Raw genomic sequence first — 17968 nt, 5'->3', positions numbered from 1 at the left:
TAAAACTTAAGACATGTAACACTTTCCCAAAGGTTAGGGTAAAGCCTTCACGGACCAGGGTCCAGATTCTGGGCCAGCATCATGGCACAGGAAGAATCACGTGTCCTTCCTTTCTCCAGAGCTTCATGGTCCAGCCACACACCAGTCACAGCTACAGGAACCCTCCCTCCCAGGAGGGACTCTAGACCCCGGTCCATACCATTCTAGACTCTAGTCTACCATCACACCTGGGAAACAACACTTTCACAGGCTTGCTTTGTGCCACCAGAACTCCATGTTGGCACAGCAAGGCAGGCCAGCCACACAGGAGAGGAAACAGAGGCTGGGGAAGGTTCCAGAAGAGGGCAACAGACTTCGGACTAGGCCTCAGGTCATCTGACATCTAACCCTGGACCTCCCTCCATCAACACTCCCTAAAAATCTCAAGGTTATGTTCTCGGTGTCACTGAATAGTGTAATCAATTTATGGCACACACTGGTTTAGAAGCCACCCCAGCCACACGTATCTGTGAAGATTATACAGACTTTCTAATATCTAAAAATGTCCCAATTGTTAGTGAAAACCTTGGCCTTTGCAGCTGAGAGAGAGTAGAAATAAATGGCAAAGCATTAGTGACATGATGCCAAAAAGCACTTAGGGGCGCTTTCTTAGGGGTGGCGCTTGGGGGGAAAAAGCCATCTGCATTTGTCCTAGGTGTCTAGGATCTACGCAAGAGACAAGAATCCTCCTGGGGCTCTGGTCCCATCCCTTTTTAGTCTCCCGATGAGCCATTTCAGATATTACCTGGAAACAGAACATTCCATGAGATACTGGCTTTCATTAAGCACGCCATGCAGCACAGTGGTCCAATGACCCTTCACAAGAAATCAGAGAATGAAAAAACCACTAAAAGACAAGGTTATTTAGCAGATACTTTCAGGTCTTGTATTTCATAAGGAATTTGGTTTGATAAAAGAGGGAACATATTAGAAATACAAAAACAGACACAAGGATGTGTACATTCCTGTCGGTGCTTTATTGGTCTAGCAAGATGACGGGGGTGGAGGTGGGGGTGAGGTGGGGGGGAATTGATGATGATCCCTTCTGATCTAGGTTGACATAACTATCTCAATCCTGGATGAACTCATGACTAAGGGATCAACTCCCATCATTTGTTGACAGTGTTTATGACAGAGCTATCAGCCTGGAGAGCTATCAGGATGGAGAGATGGCTGAGCAGTTGAGAGCAATTACTGTTCTAGAGGACCTAAGTTCTGTTCCTAGCATCTATATATCAGGTGGTTCAAAACCACCTGTAACTACAGTCCCAGGGGGTCTGATGCCTCTGGTCTCACATGTACATACCTGCATGCAGATACACATATCGACCCATAATACAAACAATAAATCTTTAAAGGTTTATCAGGATTACAATTTTTTTAAATTAAAAAATTTGAGCAGACTTAAAATTTGTAGGCAGGTGACTGGCAATACTGTTTTTTAAGTCAAGCTTTCCTCGAGGCCCCTCTCCTCTTTTCACGTCACAGTCTCTCTCCATCGGCCTCTTCACCCCACCTTCCTCAGTGGTGAGTAGCAACAGGCTCCTTCATTCACTCGTATTGCTGTACTGGGTACGGAGCCTAGGGTCTCAGGTAAGCTGCACAAGCATCTACCGTGGCCCTTTACTCCCAGCACTCTTTTCCTTTCCTTCCAAGACGGGATCTTACAAATTTTTCCAAGCCATCCTGAAACTTACAATCTTTCTGCCTCAACCTCCTGAGGAGCTGGGATGACAGGCCTTTGCCGCCAGGCCTGGTTAATCGCCTTTATTAAAGTGAACTTTATATCGTCGTGGGAGTAAATTACCCCAGTGAAGATCAAAATGTGATTTCTGCAAAACTGCCACCAGATGCCATATAGGATTATTAGCTGGTGGGTACAGGAAGTCACAAGGATCAGTAACAGAGCTTTGAAAGAGTCATTGCCGGTAGACAACGGCAAAAGTGTAAATGTCTATTTCTAGACCTACTGTGGCACAGCTTCTCTGCCTCTAACAGGGGGAGTGAGAGGGGCAACCTAAATTCTTCCCACTTGGTGATGCCCTGAAGCACCTCCCATACAGGCTCCCATTCCCTAGCGAGCTTTGGAATAATACACACAGGCAAGTTCATGATTTCAGTGAGCTTAGCTAGAGTTGACACAGCACATAAATGTCTTCTTTACAGACCCTGTGCTCCTCGCTATCACCTCTGTTAAGTGGGAAACACACACAGCTGGGGTGCCGGAGTTTCTGAACTTGCAGCCCCTACTTGCTCCACAGCCCTCTGATTAAGAGCCCTGGTTCTTCACCCCTACTCATTTCCATTCTTGGCTGCTGGATTATAACTCGTTTTGGGGCTTTAGGGCTCTAAGTTTTAGAGACTGGATCATTTACATCTTTAACATGATTTACAGAGTTATAAGGAAAGTTTACAATTACAAAATTGTGATTTCATTTTAAAAAAATCCTAACAGGGCCAGTGTGAGGTGGCTCAGCAAGCCTGAGGACCTGAGTTCCAATCCTGAGACCCACAGTGCAAGAAGAACTTCCCAAGTTGCCCTCTGACCTCTGCACACATGTCCATCTTGGCATGCTTGCAACAGTATTCATTGGTGTGCACTGCGTAGACCATATACACACGAATAAAGTTCAATTTAAAAAATTTTAAGTTGCAGTATTTAAAAAGCAGTTATGAGTTTATGTATGTACACACACACACACACACACACACACACACACACACACACACACACACATCTTGCTATGCTGGCTCAGTCTGGCCTTGAACTTTAAACTCAATCTTCCTGCTCCAGCCTTCCAAGCAGCTAGAAATATGTGTGTGCCACCAAATTTGGTCCCAAAAGTATATTTTAACAGTTATTTCAATAAAGCCTGTGGCTATTACTTTTTGTCCTTGTCCCCCGCCTTTTTAAATTCTATCTGTCTATCTATCTATCTATCTATCTATCTATCTATCTATCTATCTATCTATCTTTGATATGGGATTTCTTGTAGCCCATTCATTCATTCATTCATTCATTCATTTTTGATATGGGATTTCTTGTAGCCCAGGCTGTCCCTGAACTCACTAAGTAGCTGAGAATTAGCTTGGATTTCTGATCTTCCTGACTCCACCTCCCAAGTCCTGGGTTTACAGATGTCTGTACCACCACATCCACTTTGTGTGGTGCTGAGGCCTGAGCCTGGGGCTTTGTGTGTGCTAGGCAGACACCATGACAAATGAATGTAGGCTTGCTAGGATGGGCATGAACAGTACTCATTCTCGATTATCAGGGCACTGGCTCCCTACAGACTGGACCAGCTTGTCACAGGTGCTTATAAAGAGTACAACTTTAAAATGAACACCTTCTTTTAAAAACCAACCTTCAGTCCTTCGTCAACCACTCCTGTGGTATGGTAGCTGCTGGGTGCTACATACACCTGGAAATAATGCACACATGCTTTTTCTGCTGGCCACAGACAGCACTGGAATGTTTGATTTTTAAACTCCAAGTCTTTCTCCAAAATCAAAGGGAAGTGAATCCATAAAAATTCCAATCTTATCAATAATATGTAAATGGAGATAAAAGGAGTAAAAAAAAAAAAAAAAAGGAGTGATCTGACTGCTCAAAAAATTTCAGTCACATAAATCCAAATGGGTTTGCTCACAGAATTCACAGATTCATTTCTGAAAACTCAACAGCTGCGAATGTTCTCAGCTGGCATGCTCATGAGGCTCCACGTCCAAGGCCAAGTGGGCTTCCTAGTAAATTCCAGCTCTGCTGGTCATTCCAAAGTGTGCGGCTGCAGTGAAGACGGAATCGGAACAAGGAGACTGATGGGAATAAAGCAAAGATCTGTACCGGGATGTATGGATAATTCAAAACAGAAGGATCCAGCTGGCTCTCATGCCTTTACTCCCAGCATTGGGAAGCAAAGGTCCTTGTATTTCTCTGAGTTCAAGGCCCTATACCCTGTCTCAAAAAAAAAAAAAAAAATCAAAACCAACCAAACAGCAAACGGTTTGTTCCCAGTTTGATTTAGTGCTCTTGTGTTAGTGAAGTTACTATATTTTGAGCTGTTCTCATGTTTTTCTGAATAGACAAACAAAACTACTACGGTCATTTCAAAAGACATAACTGAATAAGGATCAGTGATCAGTAAATGCGGATCAGTCAATGTGCCTACTAAAGGGCCACGTGGAGTGCGGCTCCCGGGGACATTAGAGTAAGCAGCGTCATTAGAGATCTGGTCTATCTGGGGGAGCAATAGTAATCGCTCCAAATTCTTCTCAATTATGAGTCTTTCCCAACTTGGGAGCAGCGTAGTAAGGAAGGATCAAACAGAATAACCAGGGATTCGGAAGAGGAATTTTCCTACACCTTCCCCTGACAGCTACATACAAATATTACACAGAATTCACTTTGAAAATATAGCCTATGCTTGAGGGTAAAGAGGGAAAAACCCAGCTTACTTAGCTGTGAGAAATTAAACAGCTGGAGTCAGAAAATTTAAATTAATTTTTCAGGAAGTCAAATTAGGTAGCCCCTTGCAGGACAAAGAGCTCCCTCCTTCATAAGCCTCAGATGAGGCACAAGTCCAGTCACTGGCCCCTGAGTCTCTGTATCTTACAGTTTGTTTCAAGGCCACACAACATCGGCACAGTGGTATTCAGGGGCTTCATGGCTAGCCAAATCCACCTCAGTTCCTTTGTCCCAGATGTGAACACTGACCAAAATAAAATCTTAGTTGTTTGTAAACTAATACAACAAAATCAAGGACTGGAGCTGTAACAGACACAGATCTGTTCATCTGAAATATAAATGTGAATTCCTTGACAGAAAAGTCATCCAACAGCATTGAGTTATTCTAAATAATAAAAAATGAATCCCCATAACTTTTCCATAGCAATTCCTACTTTAAAATTAAAGTTTTAAAAGGTGGGTGAAATGGAGCCGTAAACACCTAATGTTCGAAGCTTTCATGCCTCAGAACTACTGAGGTCAGGGGCCATGGCCAGCTTCCTGGCTCTCTGGTACCACTCCCTCCCCAGGCATCAGAGGAGAAATGGAAGGTAAAGTGTTAACCATTTGGGCTGCAGGAGGGACAAATGGAAGTTTGACTCCCAAGAAGAATGACCACAGGCTAATCTTAGCCCAGGAGGGAACTTTCATATGTTAAAGAAGCTCAGCTCAGGGTTCATTCACACTGTGCTCAGACACCGAGCTCTACCACCGAGCGTGGGATGCAAAGAACTGGCGGTTGTTGTTGTGGTTGTTGTTGTTGTTGTTGTGGTTGTTGTAATACCTCGACATTGGCCTGATTTTCACAAATAAGCTTTAGAGAAAGAAAGGTTTGGAAATACGCTTTAATAAACTCTCTGTGGGTCCTGTCTCTGAAATATTTACAGGCTTGCACACCTTCTCATCGTCTGTGCTTGAAGAACCCACCAAGCGGGTGGCCACGGCTGCTTTCTCCTTGATTTTGCTCCATTTATCTGAACTAAAAATTTGTATTTAAAATTCTAGGAGAGACTCATTCATAAGATGTCTGATACAGATATACTCCCTTAAAAGTTCCAGTTTTAGAACGGGGGTCCCAACTAAAACATCCTTGCAGAAGGAGAAAAGATGGGTGGGTGAAGGCCGTTCTCCTGAATAGGTACCAGGACGCCCGGCCTGGCTTAAAACAGGACCAACGGCATATGGCTATAGTGAGATTTCAGAAGAGGCGCCCCTGTGTGTGCCACTTGGCCACAGCTGGAGCTCTCAGAACTGCAGTTAGACTCAGAAAGGAGAGGGGCTCAGTCGATGCGTCTCCCGCCCACAGATGTTTCTCTCCAGTTCTCACAGGCAGCAGATACAATAAACTAGGGGTTGTTTGTAATGCAAATCCAAGTCAGAGGGGTGCCCCCACCCTAAAACTCAAATGCAAATGGTCACCCCGCTCCGGACACCCCTAAGAAAGTCTACCCTTGCTGTAGTCAGTGACACAAACAATCCTGCTGAGGACAGGAGGAGGAGGAGGAAGAGAGCACAAGTGTGGTTAGGGCGAAGAAGAGAGGCTGCCTTCCGGTTAAAGTGTTTTTGATCTCAGAAACATTACAAACAGCTGTTAGGTATTAAAAACCAAAGATTGTAACTCACTTCAGTTGGACTCTGAAAAAATTGACATAGCCTTGTGGTTAAAACGGAAAGGCTTCTGGAATTGTGCAAACTGCAGGGTCTCTCAATAAGACATACCTAACACGAATGCGTTTTCACATGTAAGAGGATTCAGCACAGGCATCAGAAACGGAATAACGGTTCTCTGAACACAGGCTGCACCTAGTGACATTTACTCTGCCCACAAATCTTTCCTAAGCAATGACTGATTCATGGATGTCAACATTTTAATACATACATAACAGTAAATATCTTCCAATCTATTGACATTTCAAAATGGTGCTTGGCTATAAGGTAGGTCGGCAGGCGTACACACACCAAAAAGATACATCAGAGGAATCGGGAGAAAAGGCTACAGAGACCTAAGACAGAACACCACCTCAAAGGGGAAAGGAGAACTCACTATTTGTAGGAGTTACATATCAATACCAGGAAGTTTATTCTACTAATTTCCCCAAATTTCTTGTCTGGAGAGAGAAGCGGCTGTTCTCTCTATAGAATAAACTACAATTCAAAACAACTGTATTCACGGGTAAAATATAAACAGTTTTGGAAGCGAATTTCTATTACCTAAACCTAACTTGATTTGAAAAGATTACTTCTTGACCTTTTAGCCTTTCTACCAAATCTTCAACTGTTCCTTATCCAAAACGTCCCTCCCATTAAAAACAAACAAACAAACAAAAAACCCCACACCTGCAAAACTATTACAAAACAAAACTAAAAAAAAACCAGATATATTTGTCTTTCTGGCTCAACAAGCCCTCTATAAGTTTCAAAACCCAGAAGCATTTTCAGTGTGTGTTGGGGGATAATCTCTAAACAATAGACTACAATTGCTTTATTAGTTCATCCCCCTTTTTAGGTAGAAGATCCTACATACCACACAGACATTAAATATTTGAAATATCTTAAGATAATGTGAGGGAACATTCCCTGTAACAGGAACATCACAAAAATCTCCAAGATTTGATCCCCATGAGCTCAATTTCAGCTGCTTTATAAAAATGAGAAAAACTGTGTTCCCTACCTCAGTTTAAATATCCAGCTGGAATTTGCAGAAAAAATGATCACTTAAAGTTTAAAATCACAAGGCCCACAAACTCCACACACCTATCATTTTAACCATTGAGGGCTGAGACCATTCAGACCGCCACAAGCACTCCAGTTGATTACCAGCCACTTCCTCTCTGCTTCTTTAGTGACGCTCCCAGCTCTCAGATTCTGTCACTAATGCCTCAGTGACACCCCTCCCCCAAGCGGTTCTGACTGGCTCAAGTGTGTAGAAGCACTGAGTTCCAGGAGACTAGATTCACCCCAAGAAGTCAGAGACTCATTCCCGCCTGTTCTTCACTGAGTGGTGAAGGGATGGGGCTGGGCCCAAGTAGCTAATGGCCCCCTCAGCAGCTTCCCAAGAAGCACCGGTATATTCAGCATATTCACCAGGACAATCCCGCGCACACCCTCCACAAGTTACCATTGGGATGTTTTCTGGAGACACAGGTGCAGTCTCTACCCCTCTCTCCGATAAATGACGTGAAATCCTTAATATTGCTTAACACTGAACACATGTGACACTGCATTTTTACAACTTTAAGTTAATTGAACTAAAAGATTAAAAATAGCAATGACTTTTAGTACATGACCTTCAGATGATACTTTCCCCACTGACGATGACGATGAAGTGAAAATGGCTTATCCACCTTCCTTATAAACAATAGCTAATATAATAAAAGAAGACATTTTCATAAGCCGAAATAACGGTCTGCATGTCTAGGTCCAAATGAGCCTCTAAACGGTTTAGGGTTTTGAAAGCTACCTGATCCTTGTCAACTGAAAGATTAAATCCATTTTCTTCCCATCATCAGCATAGAAACACAGTACTTATAAAAAAAATCACAGACTTGTTGACTTGGCTCCATTTGGTTTCATAATTTGTGATCCTCTACTTATTCCTCTTAGTCCGTCAGCCTGAATCTAAAAACCCAAACGGGAGGCAGAAAGACAGTGCTGTTCTCAGGCTGCCCATCCTTACAGGGCTCTCACCGAGTGATGACTAGTCACATACAGTGAAGGCATTACCAATGTGCTTGAAGAAATAAGCATTCTGTTGAAACACAAATTAATTTGCACGTCTGAAAATAATTTTCAACATCAGCATGTTACTCACTGTCCTCGGGATGGGTGGAGAAAGAGATCCATTTGACATGTACGGGTCGCTGTTCATATTTGGCATCATTATGTAGCTAGAATAACTGGAGTAGGAGGGTCCCTTGTTGTACAGGCCTCCATCTGGATGCTTTCCTGGGAGAATCCAAAGGACAATCAAATTTGCATCGACTTTCCTTCTATATCACACTATTGTCATCAGGAAATCTTTTGCTCCTAAGACAAGCCAGGCTTTACATAAAATATTTGTTTATAAAATACTGTAACTGGATTATTATGCTCTATTTTGGATTGACAGTATTTATGCTCTCCAATGGCTTAACAGCAAACCAGATGTTTAAAAAACATGTGGTTCAATTTACTTCCACTACTGACTGATGTTTTTACAAAAATAAGTGTTATTCATCTAACTTAATTTGTACTAATGCTAACAAACTGGACTGAGCAATACGGAAACCCAAGGGAACACACACAAACTTAAAACCTGTTACATGTGAGGCCATCTACCCCCCCAACACACACACACACACACACACACACACACACACACACACACACACACACTTATACATTTGATGTCTCCTTCTTTTAGACAAACTCAAAAGTTCCACCTGTGCCTCTGGATTTTTTTTTTATCAAACGTTAGATTTTCCTGAAGGAGAAAACTGGATCTAGTGTACGGTTAAAATCCAAATTTGTAGTGAATTAACCTTTGGAAGACCTAATTTCATGGCTAAACTTATGTCAGTCTGCCAAAGAAATGTCCCTTTACTTTTAATCTGTATAACTATTTGTTGCCAAGAAGGAAGGCTGATATACAGCTTTCTCCCTGCCCCTTGGTCGACACACTGAATGTACAAACATTCCACTCTAGACAGGCCAATTGTTAAGTAATTGAAGGAGACCAGACATGCCAGCTGATTGACAACTGAACCCTACCGTGAGCTGATTAAACTCAGAGCAAAGAGGGAGCGTGCACGTATGTGTGTGGGATTTTTTTTTTCTGAGTATTGAAAAGAATCAGCAATGGGAGAAACGCCTATCAGTTGATAGGTGTAGCATTTAATATTTTTATATTTTAGAAGCTAGGTTCAGTTTTACTGAGCTCTGATCCCTCTGTCCGCACAGTGCCTTCCTCCTCCCCTGTACTGAGAAACTACACACAGCAATTTTGCAAATGAAAAATTCTAAATCGTTACTGTTGAAAAACATGCTTCAGAAACATTCCTTCTTCTCTGAGATTCTGGAAGCCAAGAGGAATCCAGAGGCCTAGGCTCATTCAAGGACTGGTTCTCAATGAAAGAGAAACTGAGTTTCTGGGCTTTCTTTCCTACTCTGTCAAAAAGGTCGTACATGGATGGGCACAGTCTTGCATATCTGGTCCCAGCCTACTGAACTCCAATGGAAGTATATCAAAACCAGATACTCAAACTGCACATGCCCTCCCTCTGGTAGAGTGGGGAGAGAGAGAATCTGGCCTCTTACCGTCATCGGGGTGTTCTCTGGCCTTGTCGTGGTAGGAATCCTGAGCAGGCTGTGCTTGTCTTACCACCTAATGGCGTGGAGAGCCACCCCCAAAAGAAAGAAGACAGTCTTAGTTTGTAACAGTAAGGGTGTGTCTGCTGGTCATCCCAAGGAAGAGGTTTAGGTAAAACTCCGTCTACCCATTTGATTAAAAGTAAGGACAGGGCAGGCTTGAGTACTGGAAAAATCTTCTTTTCAATGTGTGTGTTTGAGTGGTTATTAGGTACTCCGGATCAAAAGGTTAGAATGGTGGCAAAAAAAAAAAAAAAAAAAAAAGTGAATTTGGGGATGACGTGTCCTGCTCTAACAACCCATCCGTGCTTCCTGGGTGCCCCAACTTCTAAGATGTGTTAGCCTCTTCAGCCTTGGTTCACTTTGACAAGATCTGATTAAATGCCACCAGAAACACCATATTGTAACTGAAAACGAGATCCGGAAACATAAACAAAACAATCCCTTTGCTGAGGTCTTAGGGAAATTGTTTAAGAAGCAGTCCTAGCTGGAACTGCATTCAAGCACAACTTAAAGGCTGAATGCTAGCAGGCTATGAGAGGAGAGCTGGTCTGTGGTTAAAGGGAGGGAAAACTGAGAGTCGGGTTGTAGACATCTAAAAGGTAGCCCAGTTAATGTCAGTTTTGGTAAGCGCCACCGACCCGACTCAACCACGTGCAAATCAGCGGTATGACCCCTTCACCATCTTCCGTGAGGCTGAGGCTGCTTGCTCCACTTGCACCGCGGAAAGATGGTCCGTTCAAACTCCCAACCCAGTAGTTCTCGGTTTCCAAAGCACTGCTTTTCACCTCTGACCAGTAAACCGTGGAAATGTGAGGTGGATGGAAATCTGTGGACTACTCTAGTACAGAGAGGCCACTCTACCGTCTGGCAAAAAGCCCCGGAGTTTAGATGGTATTTGATTCTTTGAACCTCTGTCCTCCAGGCGACCTCATCCTTCAGGCGCACAGAAACCTTATTTACCTGATTTTGACTGCACCCTAGCCGCCCTCCTCTACCTTTTGCTGAACTTTGGGAATAGAGAGCCCCCTTATATTCTAGGAACCAGCACCCCCCCCCACACACACACACACACAGCCTTCTCAAACGTGTACTCACCCCTGCCATCGGGACAGAGAAGGTAACTCTGAGGTGTTCTTAAAAGAACTCTTTAAACCCAAAATGTCCCCGCCCCCGAAACCACCCTTTCTTTGGGGTGGGGGCAGAAGGCTGCCATTGAAGGAAAAGGGTATAGTCTCCACGTTTCTCTGGAAGGAAAAAACGTTGGGGACATCATTTGGGTATCAGAACTTTTCGACTGGATGTCCCCGTGAGGTTTCCCCAGCTGCTGAGCCGGAGTTGCCGGTGAGGTGTGGGCTTTGGGGTATCTACGCCCATCCGATGCTCGCGCGCGGCCCGGCTCTCGGCTCCCTCGCGCCGGCACCCACGTGTCTCTATTTACTCTACTCGGGTTACCAGCGCCGTCGCCTGCAGCTGGCCCCCAGATCTGATAAAGCGTGTCCCTCCTCCCCAGCCGCGGCCCGGCTTCCGCTGCCGCCGCCCCGCTCTCGGGCTCGCCTTTCTTCTGCAGAGATCCAAGGCCTGCCTAAGCCCAAATAAACGCCTTTCTTTCCACTTTAAATGCCGGGGTTGCGGGCGGAAGGACTGCGGTGTCTTATGCTGTTGGGTGGCTCGGGTCGGCTCGCCCACGGCTCCCCGCAGCAGCCTCGCCCGCTGTGGGGACCCGGCCCCGCAACGCCCCCGCAGTTGGGGCGCGCGCCCTACTCCGCGGCGGTTGGGAGGGCCCCTCCTGGCCGGCCCACGCCCGCCTCTCCTTCCTCCCGCCTGGGGCTCCGCTCCTTGGAACCTCGGTGGTTTAACGCACTTTTGCACACTGTACCGAGAGAGCTAGCGGATGCACTTTGTTTTCCGCCCCGGGATGGACTTCGCAGTCGTGCTTAGACATCCCTGCTTTTAATGCATCGCTCCCCGCAGCCCCGCCGAAACGACGGAGGGCGAAACGGGTCGGGCAAAGGCCACCGTTTCCTGCCCATTCACCGCCATTTAGCCACAGACCCACTTGGACTAAATTTCCTTGCCCGCCGCTCACACACGTGCGCGCCGTGGAGTAGGGGCCGTTATTCCCCGCCCAGCCCGCGAGGGACCACAGTGGCCGCGCGCTCCGCTGGCTTCCATCTCGGCGTCCCCGGGACCCGCCACGCCTCTCCGGACAGCGGCCCACTCACCTCATGCCCGTTGCTGGCTGGGATGATTTCGGACTCGTTAACCAAGGAGGACTTGATGTCGGCTAAGTCGCCCTCCTCTTCGGGGTGACTGATCTCGGCGAAGATCTTCTCCTTCTGAGGATCGCCCTCATCCTTGAAGGGGATCATCTCATCGGTGGCGCAGAGTTCCGGGTCCCCCCCGCCGCCGCCGCCTCCGGAGAGTTGGGGCATCCCGGCGGCTCTGTAATCTCCGCTCCGCTGCGGGAGCACTCGGCGACGGCAGGAAAGGGGGGTCGATGTGAGGTGTGTGTGTGTAGGTTGGGGTGGGGGGGTGAGAGTTGTGGGAGGACTGCGAATGGAAGCGGGGTGGGCAAGCGAAGGGTCCGAGGCCGGAACAGCTGCGGGAGCCGCCGCGATGGTCGCGCTTCCCCACTTCACTGAGAAGGACGCCGGCGCCCGGCCCCGGGGCGAAGGGCACCAGACTGCGCGGGCGGCAGCCGCCGGCGCCTCTGAGAGCGTCTGCGGCGCTCCGCGTGCGCTCGGCTAGGCTGCCAGGGCCGGGCGGCCGCCCCGCCTTGCTGGGGTCTGTGCACCGGGGACGCCGGTTCCGGAGAGGACACGACTTTCCAAAGTGCAAAGGAGGGCCCCGTGGCGCGTCGCCGTGCAAAACTTCTCCACCGTGGATTCTTCAGATGCCTTTTTCGGAGTTGGTTTTTCGAGGAGAGCTGGGCCAAAAGGCTCCGTTTGCCCCAACAGAGGTGCGAGGAGACTCAGAAAATACCGAAAAGTCCACTTCCTGGAGGGTAAACAATAAAGAGCAACCCGGGCTGCAGACGTCCGTGTTAGAGCCTCTTTCCTTCCCTTTCGCTTCGGTTTTCCTTCTGGAGGAGCATTTAATCTGCTGGGGGGAGGGGGGGGGCGGAGGAGGAGGGGAGAAAAAGAGAAGTTTGCCAAGAATAAAGTTTGTGCTGATGAGCGCTGGGAATCGGCAGTGGCTGGCACAGCGGAGTCTTGGGGAGTCACAGCAGGAGCCTCGGGCCCAAATGTTCCAGCCCGCAGCTCGGGCCGATACACACACACACACACACACACACACACACACACACACACACGCACGCACACACACAAGCCCGATCCCTCTTTGTTCCCGGCTCGAGTTTCTGCCTGGCTCGCTGGCGCTGTTACTCGCCTCTTTCCCCGCCTCCCCTCTGTCAAAGCAAAGAGCTGCCGGTGGCCCCTCGGCTCCTCCAGGCCGACGGGAGGGGAACACCCGGAGCGTGGCCGCCTGCAAGGCTCCGGGGGAGTCCGGATGCCCGGGCCCCCGAGAGCGCAGCCGGGTCCCTCCGGTGCGCGCTGCCCAGCAGGTGAGCGAGCGGTTGCGCCTTCCCACCGCTTCTCCTCGCCGCGCCTAGCCGGCGCTGCAAAGCTATTCACTTGCGTCGCTTCTCCTCCCCCGCCCCTCCCCCGCCTCCTGCTCTCCTTGGCTGCTGACTGGAGGGGTGGGGAGAAGGGAGTCTGCTAGGAGGAGGAGGAGGAGGAGGAGGAGGAGGAGGAGGAGGAGATCCAGGTTCTCCCCTAACTCTGTTCATTTCCCAGCACCTAGAGGACGAGTCATAGTTTGGGGGGGCGCCGTGGGTGTGCATGCATGCATGCGTGTGTGTGTGTGTGTGTGTGTGTGTGTGTGTGTGTGTGTGTGTGTGTGTGTGTGCGCGCGCATGCTTTCATGCCTGGAGGGGGGAAAAACGCAACATGGAGAAGGACCCGGTGCTGCTTGTAACCCACCCCAAAGCACGCTGTTGCCGGGGTGAAATAGACAAACTCCACCTGAATGGCTTAACTTCATCATCTAAGCATCCCTTCTCTTGCCCCCACTCACTCCTGTCCTTTGCCAGTCTCTCTCCCACCTCCTTTCCACCGCCCACTCTAGCCCCCTCACTCCGGCAAGGGGAGGAAGATGAAAGAGAAAGCCGCCGGCGCTGTGGTCGACACCACGTTGATAGATGCTCTGACAGAGGGAATGAGGCGAGAATTAGGGACTAGGAGAAGGAAAAGGAGAAAATGTAACACATTGCTCACCTAACCAGAGAAGAGACGCAGCAAGCACCAGGAAAAGAGTTGTGGCTGCACTAAACGTATACTACCACATGCTCTTCGGAGACAAGGGGAAATCAAATCTCCAGGCTTACCAGGGGGAACAGGACCGGGAAGAAGGGAGTGAATGAAGACTGGACCTTAATTATCGCTTTTAAAACACTACTGCTTTCATTGTGTCCTTACCACCGGATGGACGTGGGTTTTCGGATATGCAAGACTCAGTGTGTAGAGACCTTGTAGAAAATGAAAATACATCCCAAAATGAGGGAGAAGAAGGACCTAGGAAAAGGAGGCATGCCTGCGCAGTTGCTGACATCCTGGACAAGAACGCTGAAAGGGACCCTTGAGAACGTAAATCCGAATCCAACCTCAAAAATCCCCCAGTTCCCACCGTCTCTTTGAGGCATTTCGTAAAAAGATAGGACTTTTAAGGGAGACGCTTTGGGAAAGTTACTGTGTAAGTGAGGCTTGCGTTTAGAAACATTACATTTTGTTCCTTAGCTCTCAACCCCGCCCCCCAAGTCAAGTATTCAGGCAAAAATTATTACACCAATGCGGTAGCCATCTGTAAAACCTGGGAGCCATAAACAAGAGACGGAAAGAATTGTATCCCTATCTTCCTTAAATTGAAAATAAAACACACAATTATGTGTTAGTGCCATTACATAAGAACGCTTAGGCAAAGATCTCTCTTTTAAAGGTGAAATTGTGGACTATTGGACACTGTAGACCTTAACAGTTCTTTAAGTAGGCATTTAAAACTTTGCTTATTGCTAACTACCAGTTTGGGAGCATGCTAAGAAGTAGTTTTCAAAGCTATTTATCAGTTCAGTTGGTCCCATAGGTAATATGTAATTAATATGTAATATGTCCCAGTCGGTCATATGTAAGCTGATAGATTTAGGAAGAATTAAGAGGCTGGTGAAAGAAGTCAGAATAACGAAAACTTTTTTAAAAAATTAAATAATCGACAAAGCTATGCCTTACAGAAGAAAATCAAAAATGGCATTTTACTTCAGGGTGTCAGGGAGAATAATAAGGAGGGCTGGGAAAAAATCCATTTTTATAGTGATGGTATGCAGCCTCCATTGCTGTTAGTGTGGTAAACTAGGAGAGGAGGACACAGTTTGACATTTACAGTTCCTGCTAACGTAAATTTAACACAGAATTCCTCCTCCGAGTGCGCCAATTTGACAGAGCAAAAGAACCCTGGAAGATGCAGCTTCATCAAAGCAGCCTGAGTAGATCAGTCCTTTTCATCAAACCCAGAGAGGGAGGGGGCAAGAAGAATGGCCAGAGGGTAATTTTTGAAAGCCAAGAGGAGATTAAATGACGACTCTACATCTTCCCTGTTTTAAGTGTTGCGACTAATTCGAATTCCCATTTTCTCCTTCGCGTTAATTATCTGGACTCTTGTGAGTCATACGGGGCTCAGCTCCAGGTGTCCCGGAGATTAGGAGCTCAAGAAGATGGGAAATTTTGGAGCAACACCTAGTGAGAACGATTTACAAAAGACCTGGGATAGGGGGCTGCGTTCGGTCCCTTGCGGTAACCCTCTTTGGAAACATTGGTTCTAACGAAAACACCTAATGGCCTCTCTCGGTATGCTTGGCGGTGAGTGGTCTGCCCGGTGTGCTGTCTTTAGCAGTGTTGCGACTCTTCAACGAGGCCACCCTTAAAAACCACGCGCCCACATGTTTTAGAGCTTTGTCGGTAAAGGAGGTTGACTTTTCCCTGTGAAGCCTGTCTGTCTTAAGAGCGAAAAGCAAGGCGATACAGGAGGGGCGAAGTAACCCCAGGAAGTGGTGTCTCTGGACTTCGCCTTCCTGGCAAAGGCATTGCAGCCGCCTGGCAGTCTCTCCTAATTCCTGTGGGGCTGTTATTAGCATAAGCAGCCGCTTCTTCGCTCCTTCGGGTAGGGCGAGTGGGATCCTAGGTCTGGGATGTGGTGGGTGCGGTGCAGAAGCAGCCCCGCCGCCCCCTTTCCTCGGATGTAGAGGCAGGTTGTTCGTGTGAACTCTAGCGAACCACTGGAGGTTGACTGTAGTAGGTTTACTCCTTCAGGATGTGGGTTTCAGGGGGCGTTTTGATGTGATTTAATTCCGACCGTGAAACAATTGCTAGGGGCTGGCTGCGTTGCTGTTGGCTTCTCCCCTCCTGGTGGCTTTGGGTTTAGTTTGGGAGCGAACTTGTTTAATATCAACACTTCCTTTTGCATAAGGCGCTGTCGCGGGTTCTGTGCCTGCGGGTTGGAGTGGGGATGGGGGCGGGTAGAGTAGAGGGGCGAGGCAACCAACCCCAGTCGGGACCCAGGCTTAGGGGAGCAGAGTTGGCCGCGCTGCTGCCCCGAGGTGAGCGTAGCCCAGTGCGCCACGGGGGGTGGGGGGGGACACTCAGGAGGAATGACTCACACCCACACCAGAAGACCCCCCCCCCAGCGATTTTGCTGCCAAGTGGAGTCCGCTGCAGACGGTCCAGAGTCCTTAATTACAGGGATGAGAAGCTCAGTGCCCCCGCACAGCCCTCTCCGCCCCCTCGGTCCTAACCCCAGCTCAGGCTCCGGGTCTTCCCTTTGTGTGGCCTAGACTCTCTGCCAGCTGCAACCTAGGTGGGATCCCAAAGGAAGGAGGTGGCGGGCCCTACGGAAGAGGATGCTCCGAGAGACAGCCGAGAAGGGACTAGAAAAAAACGAATTCATGTGATTCCAGGGGCGGAACCGAGACCCCGGTTTCCCACCCCAGCTTCGGCAGGGGGCTCAATCTGCGGGCACCTTCGGTTTAACCGACGTCGCGGAGAAGGGGGACGAGGGAAGTGGCAGTTTGTGTCCCAGGGGCTCTTCCGCCTTAGACAAACAAACCCAAAGCCCCTTCCTCCAGGGCCAGGGAACTCGTGGGACCGTGAAAACCTCCTTCTCCAATCCGGCGCCTGCAGACGCCCGTTGGCGTCTGTAGCCCGGCGCGGCCTCCCGGGCGGGCGGGCAACTGGACTGCGGGATCCGCGGCGCGGTCAAGCCCTGTGCGCCCCCCGCGCAGGACGAAGGGAGTCCCATCCACTCTGCTCGGTGGGATGTCAACCCCAGGCCTGAGTGCCAGCCCCAGCGCCGCCACATTGAGGAACCGAGGGTGACCGAGGGCAGAGACCGTGGAGCGGACAAGGGGGTGGTCGCAGGGGAACATAATGAGTCAAAGGGGGTCCAGAGGTCCTGCTCTGCACCGGAATGTCGAGATCCGGCACCGAGGAGCCCGTGTGACACGGGGACAGGGGGAGAGGGGAGGATGCTGCACGTGGACTTCGGTTCTGGAATACACGTGTCAGCCGGGGGAACCGCTAGTCTAGGGGGCTCGAACATCACATTCTTTTCCTCCACGTCTCAGAACTTTTCTTAATGTGGCATGGGCAGCGGCTTCTGGAGAGCACGCCCCTTCGGTCCCTCTCCGCGGTCCCTCCTGTCCCCGCGATCCGCGCCGGAGCCGGGACACGCGCGGAAGGGCCGCCCGCGCGCGCCGGGCTCGCCTTATATCGGCGGAGGGCGGCGCCTGCGCAGGGCCCGGCGCGGCGGCGCGGCCTTTGAAGTCGCGGCGGCTGCGGCTTTCATCCTTTCTTTTTTCCCTCTCAGGCCCCTTTGTGTGACTAAATTTGGCAAGAATATGGATCCCAGCCAGTCTTTCCACGTGTGCTCCCAGCTCCCAGCTGAGAAGGCCAAGGGTTCTCTTCCGGGTAAGGAGACAGGGAGAAAGATCAAAGAGTTTGGGGAGCTGGATCTGAAATGTGAATTGAAAAT

General features: G+C 48.7%; 2 protein-coding genes across 5 annotated transcripts in view; both read right to left on the bottom strand.

Moving 5' to 3' along the window:
* The window catches only part of Lef1 (lymphoid enhancer binding factor 1), a 112638-nt gene extending 100302 nt beyond the window's left edge, over positions 1-12336 (bottom strand). For all 4 annotated transcript variants that reach the window (XM_052731070.1, XM_052731069.1, XM_052731072.1 and 1 more), the window contains exons 1-3: positions 12115-12336; positions 9839-9905; positions 8355-8488 (exon numbers count right to left, since the gene is read on the bottom strand). In XM_052731070.1, coding sequence (XP_052587030.1) covers positions 8355-8488; positions 9839-9905; positions 12115-12324 — 411 coding nt within the window. In that variant the 5' untranslated portion in view covers positions 12325-12336. The remainder of the gene's footprint in view (positions 1-8354; positions 8489-9838; positions 9906-12114) is intronic.
* Positions 12337-12636: 300 nt separating this feature from the next.
* On the bottom strand, positions 12637-17363 carry LOC128106688 (uncharacterized). Its single transcript, XM_052732229.1, has 4 exons — positions 17045-17363; positions 13998-14098; positions 13283-13584; positions 12637-12991 (listed from the first exon to the last, which is right to left on the bottom strand). Exons 1-4 carry the CDS (start codon positions 17361-17363, stop codon positions 12637-12639), a joined length of 1077 nt encoding a protein of 358 aa, XP_052588189.1.
* Positions 17364-17968: the final 605 nt, after the last annotated feature.

The sequence above is a fragment of the Peromyscus californicus genome, unplaced genomic scaffold (assembly GCF_007827085.1).
Source record: "Peromyscus californicus insignis strain IS unplaced genomic scaffold, ASM782708v3 Scaffold_9__1_contigs__length_137607984, whole genome shotgun sequence".
NCBI lineage: Eukaryota > Metazoa > Chordata > Mammalia > Rodentia > Cricetidae > Peromyscus > Peromyscus californicus.
This window is presented reverse-complemented; position numbering and strand designations above follow the sequence as displayed.